The 17,864-nt window shown below is 36.2% G+C and overlaps 2 protein-coding genes across 2 annotated transcripts; both read left to right on the top strand.

The window, feature by feature from the left end:
• Nucleotides 1-2,863: 2,863 nt before the first annotated feature.
• On the top strand, nucleotides 2,864-7,887 carry LOC130010484 (polyamine-modulated factor 1-binding protein 1-like). Its single transcript, XM_056101304.1, has 6 exons — nucleotides 2,864-3,240; nucleotides 4,230-4,300; nucleotides 5,264-5,309; nucleotides 5,641-5,736; nucleotides 7,082-7,342; nucleotides 7,873-7,887. The coding sequence occupies exons 1-6, from the start codon at nucleotides 3,031-3,033 to the stop codon at nucleotides 7,885-7,887; spliced, it is 699 nt and encodes a 232-aa protein (XP_055957279.1). The 5' UTR covers nucleotides 2,864-3,030.
• Nucleotides 7,888-8,836: 949 nt separating this feature from the next.
• On the top strand, nucleotides 8,837-17,110 carry LOC126822535 (coiled-coil domain-containing protein 170). The gene is made up of 6 exons (XM_050551475.2): nucleotides 8,837-8,880; nucleotides 9,377-9,694; nucleotides 10,323-10,523; nucleotides 11,632-12,048; nucleotides 12,635-12,871; nucleotides 13,634-17,110. Exons 2-6 carry the CDS (start codon nucleotides 9,410-9,412, stop codon nucleotides 13,949-13,951), a joined length of 1,458 nt encoding a protein of 485 aa, XP_050407432.1. The 5' UTR covers nucleotides 8,837-8,880; nucleotides 9,377-9,409; the 3' UTR covers nucleotides 13,952-17,110.
• Nucleotides 17,111-17,864: the final 754 nt, after the last annotated feature.

Here is a 17,864-nt window from a genome sequence, read left to right as displayed (position 1 = left end):
TGCCACACCAATAAACCGTCATCTTTCTATAAAAATAAATAACCAAGTTATAAATTATTCTCATATAAACATCAATACTGGTTTTCATAATATTTTTTGTAGTGGCGTCGTTAGAAAGTAGCGTATCTATGGGGGCGATTCCGGTGGTGGCCACAGTCATGCCTCGCCCTTTAGGCCGCCAATTGTTTATAAAATACAGAGAGAGATAGAATGGGGGGGGGGGGGAAGATTTGGTTTCATTCACTTGCGCGTAGAGGTCTTTAGCAGTGGGAGGAATGCGGAGGACCCGGAGAAATCGCACGAAGTTGGACAGGCGACCATACTCCTTGTCACGTACAACCCGGGAATCGAAACCACGCCAGTTGATTCAATGACAGACGTCATGATATATCCGGCCATCTAACCCCATGATTTTGAAAACTGGAGCCTCTGTTGCATTTATAAGGTTTTCGGCGAAGAGCGTGGGGGTAAACTCAGGAACAGCAAGTCGCGGTATGAGGATTATCAACAGCGTTCTGTGTAAAAGGCAGGGACCGATGTCTAACACTCAGGAAGTTACGAGCCGAATCAAAATCGTTTGACCCTTAACATACATTTTCCATCGCATCTAAATCCGACAAAATTTGTGAACTCTAGTGGGTCGACAAGCCTTGTACTACAAATTCTAGATTAATATTTGTGTAAAAGAGGAAGGTCCGCGATTTTTGTCTAATAAACATTTATTTTATTAAAATAAACCAAAATCGAATCAAAGTTGTGACCTTTATCTAGAGGGTATACAGGGGGCCACGACGGTAGCTAAATAAGAAGACGCGGGCTTGGTCGCTAGACTGGAGGTCGCGTGTTCGATCCCGGCATTGGCCGAGAAGTTCATCAGGATTTTCTTACATGGTAGGTTCCCCTTGTCAGTGATGCATGACGGAGGACCTGAGAAGGACAGCTGTCTAGTCGTTTGGATGGGACGAAAAACCGAGGACCCGTGTATACATTGGCGTGCACGTAAAAGGTCCCTTGGCGGTTGGAATTCGATATAAGAGTAGGTCATAGTGCCGCTGCCCGGGCAAAATTTCCCACATTGCACGCTGTATGGATTCCGATCTTCATTAGCCTAGTATAGGAGCAGAACAGTAGGACGTTAAACCTCGTTTCATTTCATTTCTGCATGATTTTCATACAATCATGGTCAATGATTTAAGTTTTCACGGTCCTATATGTGCCAAAATCAAAGCCATCCGAGATCTTGGCATATCAACATAGATTTTTAAGTTTTATCAAATTGGATAAAAATTATGGTAACGGATCTCCCAAGAAATCTTGAACATGGAAAGGTAGATGGAACGTGTTGAAAAACACATTAATTTAAAAATAATTATTATTATCCATTGATAAATTTGTTTCTCCGTTCTGATTTTCTAAAAATAGACATTAACCTACAAGAAATAAAGCCTGTAATTTCTGTATTTCTTTATATCCTGGAGCAGTGGGTATTGTACCAAGAGCTTTAGATTTACCAGATCTGCTTATCTGAGCTACTTTAGTACCACTTGAAGTAATAGTACGAGACGGTATCTTGGAAATAAATGGAGATATTGCCTGAAAATAATAAAAATACAGTGTTGAGATGACCCGAATAAAGGTTAGGAACCGCTGCCACTTAAAGCGATAATTTCATATTTTCTAAGAAAGTCAAAACATAATTAGTTCTATGTCTTTTGCTCAAAAGGTTGCCAACTCACTATTATACGATTATTGGTATTATTTATTCTCCCTCTTAAAAATCATTCACCCCGGAAATAATAACACAATTTCCTCCCTTGTTTTTCTACACCCCCCCCCCCAATTTAGCTATCTTCAAACGTTTGAATTTAAAGTTGAAAATGATATTTTTGCCAATTTCTCAACTGGCAATAGTGAATTATAGGATTAATGGGATTATTCTTTAACAAGGTAGGACTGTTTATAGACACCATCTATTTTAAGGCTTTATTTTAATAAATTTTAAAAATATAACTTAAAAATATGAAATTGCAGCTTTAACCTATATATCCGAACCTTTTTGGGGGTCAAGCCGCGCCTCGTTATTACGGTTGGGGATCCACCCTTTCTTGACCTTGTTAACTTGCCCTCTTCCCCTTTATTTCTAAATTCTATTCTTCGGGGGCCCTGTAGATCTATGCCCTAGATTAGCCCAAGTGAACAGGCCACGTTTTTCGTCAAGGCCTTGCTAGCCTAGTTCACATTAATCACAAAATAAAAGAAAACATAGCAACAAAAACCGGCGATCGAAATTAAATAATATACAATTGACAATTAGGCAATTACTATTAGTAGATTTATGATTGAATTGAAAAAATTTTACGACGTGGCTCGTGGAATTTAAAACAGATCAAAATTGACCTTCCCACAATCCTGTGATAGATAACACGTTCACCAATCACGTCGTTTTTAAATTTTAATAAGAGTGGGGTTTTTTTTATTAACGCAGCTAGGAGTTTATTGAGTTAAAATTTTTTTTTTTTTTGTTTCAGCCTGGGACTTCTTTCATATAATACCTGTTGGCTGGCAATCGTAGCTTTTGTGATTGCTTTAATCCGGCTAAAACCGCTGAAATATCTTGGCAACATTTTTCAAAATACTTTACTTTCCCACAACTTGTGACCTTGTCTGACCCCCGACCCGTTACGTCTCGTTGAATCCGTTATCCCCCGAGAAACTCGTGCAGCAGGTGCTCGAAGTCGTGATTATCCAGTCTGTCGTATCCGTTATATTTTTATCGACCGTGATTGGGTAATAATAGAAAGCTCGCTTATCAAGACGGCCAATCATCATGCGTTATAAGAACACGGTAGAGGTCTTGACAACAAGATCTAAATGTTGTAAATAATTGTTGTGATTGTTGCTAAGCAGGTGAAGAATAGCCGAATTTCACGTTGACATCAAGAAAAAACAAAGATAAACTATAGTCAACAGAAACTGCATCAGGAACCGTGAAAAACAGAAGATAGCGGACGGGTGAAGGGGCAAGCATCAATGGCGAATTATTATACAAATCTTAGAGAATATGACAGGGACGGATTGCCGGCCATTCGTCCATCAACTACGGGTATTCTTGATTCAACAAGTGCCCGAAAATACCGGGCTTTAGATCAAGATGATCTTCTCGGCTACAGATCCACATCTCCAACTTTCGGACAGGGAGTTAGATTTGAATCCCAACCCAACAGACGAGCAGTTTCAGAGGTGGGTAATATCATTTAAATCACACATGGAATATTTGTAAATTTAGGTTAATTTATTCTAGGATTCTGTGATAAAACTCTTGTTTTTTTACAAAATTTTATCATATTCACATATTCTTTTAGTTTTGTAAATTCATAGTTAGAATACAAATAAGTTTTTTTTTAAGATTTATTATTAAATGTCGCGAATATTCAATTTTTATTGTCATTATGTTATATTGTTTATATTTATGATGTTGAAAGCTATAGAAACCTGTACTACTATTAACTTGCTGGAACATGTTATGTTTACCAGTATAGGTAAACTTGTCACTTGATTATCACTAGGCTACTAGTGGAAAAAAAAAAGAAATTAGAAAATTATATTGAATTGATAAAAGATATGAAATTAAGAAGATTAAAAACTATGCCATAGAGCTATAATCCAACAATTATATTTTATTTTAACAACATAAAAATTAGCAGAACAGGGGAAAAAAAAAAAAATCAATAACACAATTTCGAAAAAAAAATCAATTATATCAAATTAACGTCTTAGAATGAATACATTTTTTTTTAGCTAATAGAATTTTAAAATTATAATTTGAAAAACAAAAGTGAATGATAAAATATTATATTTTTTAAAAACCTATTTTAAATAGATGTGTAATATTTATACTTGTTTTACAACGAAAAAAATCAATTATTATATCTGTGGCGTGGTTTTTCCTTGTCACTAATGCAGATGCAGGACTGAAGGCCTACCAATGAACAGCGTCTAGTCGTTGTTCGGATGGGACAAAAAATGTGAGGTTCCGTACACATTGACATGCACATGAAATTTGACATAACCCAGTAGGTGCAGAAGCAGAAAAGTATGACATTAAACCCCATTTCATTTCATTTATCGTTTGAATTTAAAGAAGGGTACGTGTTTGGATAATGGACTTTTAAAATCACAATTTGAGAAATATTAAAATAATAAAATATTAATTTTACTGTATTTAATAGCTTCAAGATCAGGTTAAAGTGTTTAGAGATGAATTAAGAAAGAAGGATGCCATGATTCAGAATTTAATCAGGTAAATAAATAGGCCTTGGTTTTTATGTAGGCCTATTGATATATGTAACTAGGCCTTGGTTTTTATGTAGGCCTACTGATATATGTAAATAGGCCTTGGTTTTTATGTAGGCCTACTATATGTAAATACATAATTTTGTTGTATATTTATAAGTTTATAAATTGTACACTCTATCAGTATTATTTTTTTTTGTTTTTAAAGACATACTAGGTGCAGGGGTAGCAATTAGAATCTAGACTATGCTATTCTTCAAACATTCACAATGTCGCTCAGAATGAAGTAATTTCCTTTTTCATTATCTATTTATGAACTATTATATGTAATCTGACAGCTCTTTATCTAAAGCTTACATAATGCATCGTTAATGAATACAGAAAAAATAAATGAACTTGTTAATGCTGTTGTATAATGCATCTTTACAGCTGTATATTTAAGTAGAAGTGATACCAGATGTTATTGTCAGACACCTGTAACTTCTACATATACATGTATTATTCCCCGGTTGTACGGGACAAGGAGTAGGGTCGTTTGTCCAAACTTGAGGGTTTTCCGGTTCCTCCAGTTTCCTCCCACTGCTAATTATAAACATAGGCGTACGAGCTGGGGGGGGGGGGCTGGGGGGGGCGGCCACCCCCCCATTTTGGGCACCAAATGCTGTGTCCAATTTAACAGTGAATTTATTATTATTATGTAACATACTAAGAACCTAACTACATTTTTGGGGCACCAACCACCACCGCCCCCCCCAGTCAAAAATTTCCCCGTACGCCTATGATTATAAAGACCCATATTATGGAAATAAAATTGAACCATATGTTAGTCCCGAAATGACCTAGTAAGATCCTAGTTTGTGTGGAGTGGATGTTAAACCCCATCTTTCTCTCTCTCTCTCTCTCTCTCTCTCTCTCCATACATGTATATTATCATGATATTTGACAGACAATTCCTTATTTTTATTTATAGTCTTGATTCATCACCAAAATCCCAAAGCAGAATTGATCCAATTCGGGTAAGTTACAAATATTAGTATAAAATCTCACAAATAGTTTTGCATTTTTATGTAGTCCTAATTTATTTTAATTTTGTTTATTAATTTGATAGTTCTTTTTCTCGTTGTTTAGCTTTTCTTGGTTAATTTTTTTTTATCACTCCTCCATTAGTTTGCTTCTCTAGATAAATGGACTAAATCTAAACGACAAGACGTCAAACATCTAAAGTCGTTGTTTTTGCTGCCGACTTATCGAAAGACGGTGTTAAATTTTAATTAATATTTTTAAATCTTAATAATAGCCAAGTCTTAATTGACAACAACTAATGGTTTAAAGTGCTTTGATTTACAGTTAGATCAGTATTATTTAGGTGATAGATCTCACATTAACAACCTGAACTCTGAACTTTCCACTTTAAAGGTGAAAAATGAGAATTTGCAATCACAGGTGAGTTATGATATTAAAACGATGTCTAAGGAAAAAGTTCCAACTGCCCTTGATAAGAGAAATATTCTAGATTGGAAAACCTGTATTTCGCATGCTGATCTGTAAACTTACAAGATTACACTATGGTAGTTAGTACGGGGGAGGAGGTAGGGGGACTGTTTCACTCACAAAATCAAGTAGATACAAGAATTACATTCTTTTACTGTATTTTAACTTTAATTATTATAATGTATGTAATAAATGGTAGTTTTTCTTGTTAAGATTAGACTTTCTATTTTGTTGTATTTTAACTTTCAACTGTTATTATATGCTGTTAAGATTAGACTTTCTGTTCTAAATTTTATTTTTAATCTGCTTAATGCTCCTATTTTTTTGGATTTCAATATTTATTTTTCTGATTTTAAACACTTGGCCTGCTTTCCATGTGCAAGTTTCTGCCGCTGAAAAAGTTGGTATAATGCAAATGTAATTTGACCGTTTCCATGTAAGCGTTTCCGCGACTTTCTTGTTTCTGCAAGTTCAGCTTGTAAATGGCAGATTTTATGGGTATTGTGTTATTATAAAAAGGCGGCGACTGAACGTAAAGAGAAATTCTCAGTTATAATGTCACGTACATGGGATTTCCCAAGCATGGGATTCCCCGAGCTTTTCAGCAATTTATCTGTATACATGGAGAGAGAAATAGGATTTTAAACATGCATTATGCAAGAGCAAAATCTGCTTATTACAAGTCTTTCTTTAGACCTGAAATGTTATCTAAATTATCAATTAGACATTAATTAACTTATCCAGACCATAATAAACTCTCGATGTCAAGGCTAGCCTTAGATTCCTATATGCCGCTAACGGCTATTAATAATTAAATCAATAAAAGTGGATAATCGAGACTATGCTGTTTATAATAATGATTTTAGTAATGATGACCGAGACTATGCAAAAATTTCACCCGCTTCTTTCTCGGCTCATAGTGGATCAATTTGACTGAAATTTTCAGCAAATTACCTTTACACTATCTATTATAGCGAGAACTGCCATCTCTTTATCTTATCTCCCATAATGTATCTTTAATGTCCACTCGACACAAACTAGGTCATTTCGGGACTAACATATGGTTCAATTTTATTTCAATAATTCGCTGGTGCGTAGGGGTCTTGAGCAGTGGGAGGAAACGGATGACCCAGAGAAAACCCACGAGGTTGGACAGGCGGCCCTACTCCTTGTCCCATACAAAATTTTGAATTCATCAAATCTTTGTAAATGTTAATGATAATAATCTAATTGTCTAATTGTAACAAATATAGTAACGTTGAAAAATAATTGTTCATTTTTTATTGTGATATTTCAGCTACGAGACACTGAACATATTTTAGAAGCTAAAGATATTAAAATCCGTGAACTCCAGTCGCTGTTGGAGACGAACCGTGAGAACGAACTAAGATTGACGGAGATAGTCAATGATCTTCGTGAACAACTCCACGATCTACAAAATAAAACGGGGTCGATAGAATCTGTCGCTGGCAGAAGTGAATATACCGTTGCAGCGTTACAAGAAGAAAATCGTGAGAAAAATGATAGAATTGTTCAACTGGAAGCTAGACTCAGGTATGTCGGGGTAGTGGGTGGTCAAATGGTTTAGCGCATGAGGGGGGTTGGATGGCTGAATGGTTAGCGTGCACGCGCTGTATCATAAAGTCTGTCATTGAGTCGACTGGCATGGTTTCGAATCCCTGGTTGTACGTGACAAGGAGTAGGGTCGCCTGTCCAACCTCGTGGGTTTCCTCCGTGTCCTCCGGTTTCCTCCCACTGCTAAAGACCCCTATGTGCAAGCGAATTATTGAAATAAAATTAAACCATATGTTAGTCCCGAAATGACCTAGTTCGTGTCGAGTGGACGTTAAACCCCATTTCTCTCTTTTTTTTAGCGCGTGCACGTTAGATCTTAAGGCTTTTGCATGACAAGCAGCCTGTCCAACCTCGTGGGTTTTCCACTGAGTCCTCAGGTTTCTTCCCACTGCAAAAGACTACTATACACAAGCAAATAATTGAAAATATATTGAACCATGTGTTAGTTGCAAAATGACCTAGTTTGTGTTGAGTGGAAATAAAACTCTCTTTTATAATTTATTTTTTGTGTAGGAAACAACTGGATGAAAGAGAACTTGCTGAAGCTTCATCGATGGGTGCCGATAAAAAATTACGTGATTTATTGTCTCATATCAGTGGTTTATTACGTACTGATGATTTGGATTCTTCCCAGGCCTCCGTGGAAACAGTTGTTAGAAAGGTACGAATGATTAATTTTTTGGTCATCAGATTTTTAAAAACTCCAAATCTTTTAAATTAATATACGATCGATTTCGTTGGATTAATATTACCCAGATGGTAGATATTTCATAGAGGACAAATAGCAGACCAAATTCCAACTTGATTTTAATTTGACAGCGAATAACAATTTGAATATTTGTGCAAGCTCTAGATATTACGGGTGATTGTGTAGCTGAATGATTTTGATTCACCACTTGTTGACTCAAGACTCGCCTGTTCCTCCGTATGAGTTTTCAACAGTCCTCCAGTTTCAACCATGTGTTAGTCTCGAAATGACCTAGTTTGTGTAGATGTAGAGCCGTATTGGTGTTCTAAATCTTTCCACAGCTAAAGTTCAATCATATGTTTGATCCCATCCAACCTCATTCATAAACTATGGTTTTTTTACAGCTAACAGATTTAATGCAGGAAAATGCCATGTTGAAGGGTAAAATTTTATCTTTGAATGAACTTCTGAATAATACAGAAACAGAAACAAAAGCTAGTCGGGAAACTATTATGAGACTGGTCAGTGAAGTAGGAAGAGAACAGAAGGTTGCCACACGATACAGTTCAGATATTGAAAATTTGAGAATGGTAAGTGTTACAGTCTTTTCTCTCTGTGTGATGGGAGTTGTCCCCCCTTGATGCACAGGGATGTTTGGTAGAGTCTCTTTACCAGATTGGTTGGAATAGATTGGAATTTCCTACACATCAAATTAGATGTTACATCTGTTAGGGAAAAAAAGGGTTTGTTAGATAACTCTAACCCCATTCTCAATTGTTGATTTAGGCCAACCAGTCTGCTAATATAAAACCAACACAAATTTTCTTTTGAAGGTAATAAGATTTACTAAATGATGTCTCCAGATTTTGTTTTTAAAGATGGCCTTGTAGTTATTTGACTACAAAAATTGAATTTAACTGTCCAAGCAGATTTAAAATTGGAGATTTGGGAAGGCAATGACATTCTTAGATATGAATAAGTTGTCTCCCTGGATGCAATTATCAAAAAAAAAGAGAAGCATTGAAATAAAAGTTAACCCTTAGGACCCTTGGGTGGAGTACCGATCGCCATGGATAACTGTTCGTACGTGTTCGGCCAATCAGTAACGAACCGGTACCATTGGCCGGTTTTTCGGTCCATTTTTACCCTGGGAGGCTAATATATAGGCCTAATGTCGTTCAGGGAGTCGGTGTCCAAAAGATTAAAAACAAATCTTGTCCATTATTTTTTGCATAACTATTTACAGACTTACAGAATCTTTATTACAATCCTCCGTATTTCTCAAATACAATGTTTGAAAACTTTCATTATTCTGTTTTCTAATATTAGGAGAGAGACAATGCTCTAGCGGCTAAAAGAGATATGGAACGAGAAGTTGATATTGTTAAAGAAAGACTTGAAGCCAATCAGAGAGCTCTTGATGCCACACGTAATGAGTTAGAACTCCGTGAAGGACGATTGAATCACCTGGATCGTGAATACCGAGAGACAGCGAACAATACTCGTAGTACTTCCAGTCAGTTTAATCTGTTTAAAGAACAACTTGCGGGTATGTTGAGTAACAGTTACACCAGCGTCTCGCCCAGTGAAGAAATGATCAAAGAAGCCGTATTGGCCTTAAGTCAAAATAACAAGGAACTTGTACTGGTAAATATATCTTTTAAATATAAAATACTGTTTTAAATATAAAATACTGTTTTAAATATGAAATACTGTTTTAAATATAAAATACTGTTTTAAATATAAAATACTGTTTTAAATATAAAATACTGTTTTAAATATAAAATACTGTTTTAATATAAAATATTGTTTTAAATATGAAATACTCTTCAAATTGATTGCTTTAGACATTAGTGTCTGGTGAGCTAGAAACTGATCACAACTGCTGCTGTCTCTCTCTCTGCTCTCAAAAAAACATCCGAATCACGTGAACCGTTGTGAACTATTTAAGGACTGTATACTAGTTCTGTGACATGAGTTGGTCCAGGGAGCAGTAATTTGGGGTTTCAAAAATAAACCATGAAACTCAGTGTAAAATTGATGGCCTATCTGTAGGTTTTTTTTTAGGGAAGATTGGTAGTCTGTATTTATAATAATTTACCAGGTGCAGACTGGATTAAATTATTTCAAAATGTACACTTAATTCATGTTCAGGTTCATATTTCCAAGCCCAAAAACATAACCCCACTTTCATGAATCACTTTTAGGGAACTTGTAACAGTTGAATATTTTTTTGCGAAATATTTTCCTATAATTATTCCTTCTTTGTTTTCAGCAAGTAGAAACTCTGGACAACAGAGTCAAAAGTTTAACGGAACAACTGGATAATCAGATTGATATGCAGAGAAGTCTGGCACAGCGAGCTAAACGTGCGGAAACTGACGCGGGAGATTTAGAAGAAAAGTTACGAATGGCTGAAGGAGATTTAGCAGCAACGGACGTGTTGAGAGATGGTTTTAAATCAGATAAAGAAAGGGTAAATAATAATAATAATAATAATAATAATCTCACCTCCCATTCAGTTTATCGGTTGTACCTGACAAGGAGTAGGGTCGCCTGTCCAACCTTGTGGGTTTTTGACGGGTCCTCCGGTTTCCTCCCACTGCTAAAGACCCCTACGCGCAAGCCAATTATTGAAATAAAATTAAACCATATGTTAGTCCCGAAATGACCTAGTTTGTGTCAAGTGGATGTTAAATCCCATTTCTCTCCCTCTTTGTACGTGACAAAGAGTAGTGTCGCCTGTCCAACCTCGTGGGTTTTTGACGGGTCCTCCGGTTTCCTCCCACTGCTAAAGACCCCTACGCGCAAGAGAATTATTGTAATAAAATTAAACCATATGTTAGTCCCGAAATGACCTAGTTTGTGTCAAGTGGATGTTAAATCCCATTTCTCTCTCTCTCTCCCATTCAGTTTATGGTCATGGTGCAAATGTCAATTGGTGAACATGGTGTTCTTCATATTTTATTTATTCAAATGAAATGAAATGAGGTTTAACGTCCTACTGTTTTGCTCCGGACTGGGCTAATGAAGACGGGCATACACCATACAGTGTGCTATGAGGGAAATTTTGTCCGGACAGCGGCACTACGGCCTACTCTTATATCGAATTCCAACTGCCAAGGGATCTTTTACGTGAACACTAATGTGTATAGGGGGCCTCGTTTTTTTGTCCCATCCAAACAACTAGACAGCTGCCCATGTCAGACCCTCTGTCCTTCACCACTGACAAGGGGAAACCACGCCGGAAATTCCTGAAGAACTTTCTCGGCCAATAACGGGAGCGAACCTGTGTCTTCCAGACTAGCGAGCCAGCTTCTTACTCACTTAGCCACTGTGGCTCCTCAAATGAAATCAACCATGTTTTTAGATAGATTATGCGATTGCAACGTTGATCTGCGTGAAGGTATGCAAAGTATAAATCGGCCTTTAATTGACGTAAAAAGAAGACAGCGAAATTGACCAGTCAGCAAAATGTTTAAGCGACTGCCCCGTTTCCGAGACATAGATTTTTACATGTTGAAGCGACTGCCCTGTTTCCGAGTCATAAATTATTTTATGTTTTTGTTTTTTTACTGTTTCAGTATATGAGATGTTTACAGCGATTGGCTGAAGCCATGAGAATGGATAAAATTTCGGCCGACCTTGGTTTTGATATGATACTCGAGGCCTTAGAGGCCCGTGCTCAGCAACTAGTAAACATGGAACATCATAAACTCGCCGATAAAACCAGCACAACGTATAATCTTCAACGCAAGGTGAAAACGTTACGAGACCAGCTTGAGAGTAAAGACCTCCACCTTGATCTACTACGCAAGAAGGTGACGAATCTAGAAGAACGTCTTCATGGACGAGCAGAGTTGGAGAAAGATCGAGATTCCGATTCACTCCGCGTTAAAAAATTAGAGAAAGTCATTTCTAAATATAAACTACAAATACAAGATTCACGCCAAGAAATCAACAATTTAAAAGCTCAACTTCTCGGTGCATCAGATTTAAGAGTAAGTTGGTTGTCATTTTAAAATCGAGATTCTTCTGGTGTTGGATGTTTTTTTGACAGGTGTGTTCTAGCAGGTGTGTAGCTCAATCATTGATCTACAAAATTGTACTGCATATCTGGGAAAAGCATGTACGAAATGAAATAGAAGGGATTTTAAGGTCCTACTTCTCCGCGCTGACTGGCCTAATGAAGACAGGTGGGGGACTATATATTATACAGAGCCTGAATTGTTTTAATGTATAGGGTTCTATGAGAGAGAAGGGGTTTAACATCCACTCAACACAAACTAGGTCATTTTGGGACCAATATGGTTCAATTTTATTACAATAATTCGCTTGCGCACAAGGATCTTTAGCAGTGGCAGGAAACCAGAGAACTCAAATAAAACCCACAAGGTTTGATAGGCAAACCCACTCTTTATGATCCAACGCGCATGCGGTAAAAACCATTCTTCCAACCAATCCCACCCCTGACTGGATCCATGAAGTCCGCTAGTTACGATGAGTTGAAATAGAAGATAAGAATATTTCATAAGCTGATTATTTAGCATTAAGATTTTTAAAACTTTTTATGAAACTATTTTTTAGGCTAGAACTTTAGACCAACAAAGAGATGTTCAAGAATTAGTGAAACAAGTTGAAGAACTGGAAAATCTTCGCAAACATCAGTCACACAAAATATCCAAACTTAAAGAAGAACTTCATCATCATGGCTCAGATTTCCAAGAGAAACGAGTTGTATCGGAGAACGCTGTTCATGCCCTATCCGGGGAACTGAGGACTACTAAAACAGCACTGACAGCCATTCAAAATAGAGAAAAACAGGTAAAGGGAGATAACTGTGTTTAAAACAATCTTTCATGATATTGTCAGAGATGTCATGCTTAGTTATCATGGTGGCTTGTTGAGTTATCAGGGTGGCTTGTTGAGTTAACAGGGTATCTTGGTGAATTATCTGAGTGGCTTAGTGAGTTATCCTGGTGGCTTGGTGAGTTATCAGGGTGGCTTGGTGAGTTATCATGGTATCTTGTTGATTTATCATGGTGGCTTGTTGAGTTATCATGGTGGTTTGGTGAGTTATCATGGTGGCACCACTGTCAAGGCCAAATGTCGCTCCTAGTCATAGCACACTGTATGGTGTCAGACCCATTACCACTACCCCAAACAAGTGAGAACAGGGCTTGTAAATTCCAATCTCAGAAAAGCCTTTAAAAGGTTTGTTCGCTATAGTCTCTATCAGACCAGAAAATGTTTAAATCCTTTAGTCATAAAACTGCATGCTTGTTTCTTTGACAGTAGGGCATCGACTGACAGAATTTGATTTTGACATGACGTCACAATTACAAGATGTCATGGGATGATGTCATACCCAGTTCCTGGTCTATAGCACAGTGATACTTGTACTATAATATTCATCCTTGGTACCTGGCCCATGGTGGTATTGTAATAATCTTGTGTACCCGGCCCAGTGGTATTATAATATTTATCCTTGGTACCCGGCCCAGTGATTCCGTTCATTTCCACTAACTCCTCTGTCAAAGGTATAACAATGGGCTCTATGTAATATATTGATATCTTTCTTTACAGTTGCTAGATTTCCGTAACGTAGTTGCCAGAATGTTGGGACTGGATATAAACACACTGGCCGTTCCAGACTACGAAATTATTTCCCGTTTAGAGAATTTTGTCAAGTCACACAATACACACGCTTATGTTAACATGAATCTGGACGAAGCTCTGGCCGATGTGGAAGATGGATTCTTGAGTGGCTATGAAGATTCAACGAGAATAGTTCGCGATCCAGCAGTACAACGTTCCAGAGACCGATCACGAAGAAAGGCAGCCAAAGCTCGTGCCAGAGCTCGATCATTATCACCTCAGAGACGTGACCCCCGTCGTTATTAATAAATGTTATAGTTTATGTTATCTAATATGTATCTGTGATCTGTGATATAATTGTATTATATTTATGTTATAGAAAAATATAGAGAAGAAAAATAAAAAAAAAACCTGGTGATATTTTACAGGGTTATAGTCTCAGTTATAGTTACTGGTCTTGACTGACTGGTAGTCAAATTTGAATGACTGACGCACTGGTAGTCAATTTGACTGACTGGCTGACTGGTAGTCAAATTTGAATAACTGACTGGCTGGTAGTCAAATTTGACTGACTGGCTGGTAATCAAATTTGACTGAAATTTAAACACAACAATGACAGTTAAATTGATAGTTTTTATGTCTAAAATTACTTAAAAATATATTTACCAAATTGGGATGACGCTAAAATTGTCATTCCTTAGAAAAAAGCTATAATTTTCACCGTGAAATAGTCTGATTTGAGTAGGAGTATAACCTTGTGGCATTCCTGTAATTTTATAGATCTTTATTGTTATTTTATCTTAATGAGAAAATAAATACGGCAGGTTATAATTATTTAAATGTTTTATTCTATCATACTCTCATCCTAACTATTTATTTAATTATCTATGACAACACCGTGCCGAGGAGGACATGGTGACAATCAGGGCATGACACTGTGCCGAGGAGGGGAGGACGACGTTCATTTGAATAAAAGGTTTATTTTAATTTATTTTTACAAATTTAAAATGTCTTGCTTGAGTCTTGGAGACATACAATCACCAAGTTGGCCCCCAGGAATCAACAGACCTCTTCACGCCACTGCACGACAATGATGTATATGATATCTGTCTATATAAATATATATAATGATACATGACAATGTTTCAATTAATCTCCTTGTAACTTATCTTGTAATATAAACTTTTATATTTCATATTATTTAACTTTTATAATTATACGTAAGGAACTCAAGATCAAAGCACTTTTTAAATAAAATAAAAGTTTGTTAGCTGGGTGTGATATCCTGAACAATGTTATCAGGTGTTTTAGAAAGAAAAAGCATACACAACCTCATGCACTATTTGTAGCTAAAACTTACATAGTCTCCAAGGAATCAAGAATCTTATTTGTGAAAAAAAACGAAACATCTCTTAGGATCCAATAAACAAAAAAATGTATTTTTAATTTCTGAAATGAGAAATGGTATCAGATGGTCTAGAAGAGAAAGCATACACTATTATTTGTACTACATGTAGCTAAAACTGGAAAGTCTCTGCCATTCTTGAAATCATCATTATAATTTAAAATCTATTTTAAGAGAAGAATATTGTTGAGTAGGAAATACAAGTGTTTTTATCTCCTATCGTTGTATATTTTAATATCTTAATATGTCCATAAATAATCTCTTGTAGATAGATTTATATATAAAATATGGTATAATCAAAAACTGCCTTGTGTCAAACGGTCCAATTTTATATAATAATGCTCCTTCGCCAAATTGGCATTCTTAAAGCCGTTGATGGTCGTTTTTATTTTTTACACAATATCTAAATTTTTCACAGTTGAATCTGTATTATATTATAGTTAAACATACATTATGCAAGAGCTAAATCTGTCTATTGCAGGTCTTTCTTTAGGCCTGATATGTTCTATAAACTATTAATTACACATTTATTAACTTATCCAGATCATAATCAACTCTCGATGCTATCTTGTGTGTCAGATTTTTACTTGATTTGAATCCGATCTGCTGCTCAATTGTCATTGATGATTTAATCCAATAATGGATAATCGAGACTGTTTTTTACCGTACTGACTTTAGTAATAATGATCATGGCTAGGTCTAAAATTCAAACGCTAATATCCCGGTTCAAAGTAGAGCAATTAGACTGAAATTTTCAGCCTTTACATTATCTAGTTTTTAACTATTATAGTGCTTTATCAGCGCTTTATCTAATCTCCCATAATGCCCCTATAAAGATACATTATGTAAAATTTAGATAAAAAGCTGGTCGTTCTTGCTATCATAGTTTAAAATTAGATCATGCAATTAATGAATATACCGTATTGAAAATTTCATTCAAATTAATTTACTTTGAACATGCATACGTGTATGGAAATTTGTGCATTATAAATATACACTATTATTATTATCCTGAGCGAAGTAATCACTGTTTGAAGTTTTGACAAGATATGGCATAGATTGTTGATTATCAGAACAACAGTACTTGTTGGTCTAGACTTAACCTTATTTAGTATTGTAACAAGGGTACTTGTTGTTCTAGACTCAACCTTGTTCATTATCGTAACAACAGTACTTGTTGTTCTAGACTTAACCTTGTTTATTATCTTAACAACAGTACTTGTTATTCTAGACTCAACCTTGTTTATTATGGTAACAACAGTACTTGTTATTCTAGACTAAACCTTGTTTATTATCATAACAACGGTACTTGTTAATTGAGACTCAGTCACGTTTCTCCATTTGTAAATTAAATCATTAAATGGTGGTCGTGTTTTAATCTGTTTAAATCTCCACCATACGATGAACTATAGAGTTGATTATAGGCTTGTCATATGAATAATTGTTTAATTAATAGTTTATATAAAATCTGAAGCCAAAATTAGGATCTGTAACAGTCAGACTTGGCTTGTACATAATGTGTCTTTAAGGAAACAAAACCAGCTGTAGATAACAATATCCAGTCACGGATTCAATCAGATTTAAACGAGGTCCACTAAAAGACATTACTCACTATTTATAGGTGGCGCTAACATGTTTATAACGTCTGCAGAGGATGCCAAATTCAAAATCCCTGAAATGATGATCATCGGCTATGAGAAAATTTTTTTAAAGTAAAACAAAAAATCACGATATCCACAATATTTAGCTGTTTCGAAGTTTCGTTATATTTAAGAATAATATTGTGAACCGTCGTGATGAGATACAGCTAACATAATTTTAATATTTTGTGTTAATAGAAATTGTGTATAAAATTCTTTTATTTTTATTTAATAAAATTTTTAGTGCATCCAAAAATAAAATATAGGGGCCTTTTTTTTATAAATATTTCATTGAGACCTTTAAATATGAAATGTCTCAAGCAATAACATTCATCATTTATCGTTTTAATTCATATAAACTTGTGATTCTTGTATTTAAATCTACGTCTTCTTTTTCTAATGGTCTAATTAAAATTATGTCTTAATTTCGTTTCGTTTCTGTCTTTATTGGGGAGCCACGGTGACTAATTGGGTAAAACGCTGGCTGGCTAGCCTGGAGGTCGCGTGTTCGATCCCTGTATTGGCCCGAGAAAGTTCATCGTGAGTTTCCAAGTGGTTTCCTGGGACGAAAACCTAGGTCCTGTGTATACATAGGCATGCACATAAAAGATCCCTTGGCAGTTGGAATTCAATATATACGAGTAGGTCGTAGCGCCGATGTCTGGCCAAAATGTCGCTCATAGCATACTGCAGGGCGTATGCCCGTCTTAGCCCAGTCGGAACAGAACAGAACGGTAGGACATTAAACCCCATTTCATTTCTGTCTGTATTAATTGTGTGGCCATCAGGTGATGAATTATGGTGAGAACCAAGGATCTATCATATTTGACAGGTGTACACTTTAGATCACAAGGTCTGTCATTGAGTTCGGGGTTGGATGGCTGAAGGGTTAGCACGTGCATGCTGTATCATAAAATCTGCCATTGAGTCAACTGTTGTGGTTTTGATTCGCTGGTTGTATGTGGCAAGGAGTAGGGTTGCCTGTCCAACCTCGTGGGTTTTCCCCGTGTTCCGGTTTCCTCCCACTGCTAAAGATCCCTACGCGCAAGCGAATTATTGAAATAGAATTGAACCATATGTTAGTCCCAAAATGACCTCATTTCTCTTTCTCACGGGGGGTTGGATGGCCGAATGGTTAGCGTGCGTGCGCTGTATCATAAAGTCTGTCATTGAG

The sequence above is a fragment of the Patella vulgata genome, chromosome 5, assembly GCF_932274485.2.
Source record: "Patella vulgata chromosome 5, xgPatVulg1.2, whole genome shotgun sequence".
Classification (NCBI taxonomy): Eukaryota; Metazoa; Mollusca; class Gastropoda; family Patellidae; genus Patella; species Patella vulgata.
This window is presented reverse-complemented; position numbering and strand designations above follow the sequence as displayed.

What these genes read in the sequence shown, in the direction of transcription:
- LOC130010484 (XM_056101304.1), top strand. Translation starts at nt 3,031, where the DNA reads ATGGCGAATTATTATACAAATCTTAGAGAATATGACAGGGACGGATTG. An exon ending in ACAGACGAGCAGTTTCAGAG is followed by an intron (nt 3,241 to 4,229) that starts GTGGGTAATATC and finishes TGTATTTAATAG; the next exon opens with CTTCAAGATCAGGTTAAAGT. An exon ending in ATGAGAATTTGCAATCACAG is followed by an intron (nt 5,737 to 7,081) that starts GTGAGTTATGAT and finishes GTGATATTTCAG; the next exon opens with CTACGAGACACTGAACATAT.
- LOC126822535 (XM_050551475.2), top strand. Translation starts at nt 9,410, where the DNA reads ATGGAACGAGAAGTTGATATTGTTAAAGAAAGACTTGAAGCCAATCAG. An exon ending in TCGGTGCATCAGATTTAAGA is followed by an intron (nt 12,049 to 12,634) that starts GTAAGTTGGTTG and finishes ACTATTTTTTAG; the next exon opens with GCTAGAACTTTAGACCAACA. An exon ending in TTCAAAATAGAGAAAAACAG is followed by an intron (nt 12,872 to 13,633) that starts GTAAAGGGAGAT and finishes CTTTCTTTACAG; the next exon opens with TTGCTAGATTTCCGTAACGT.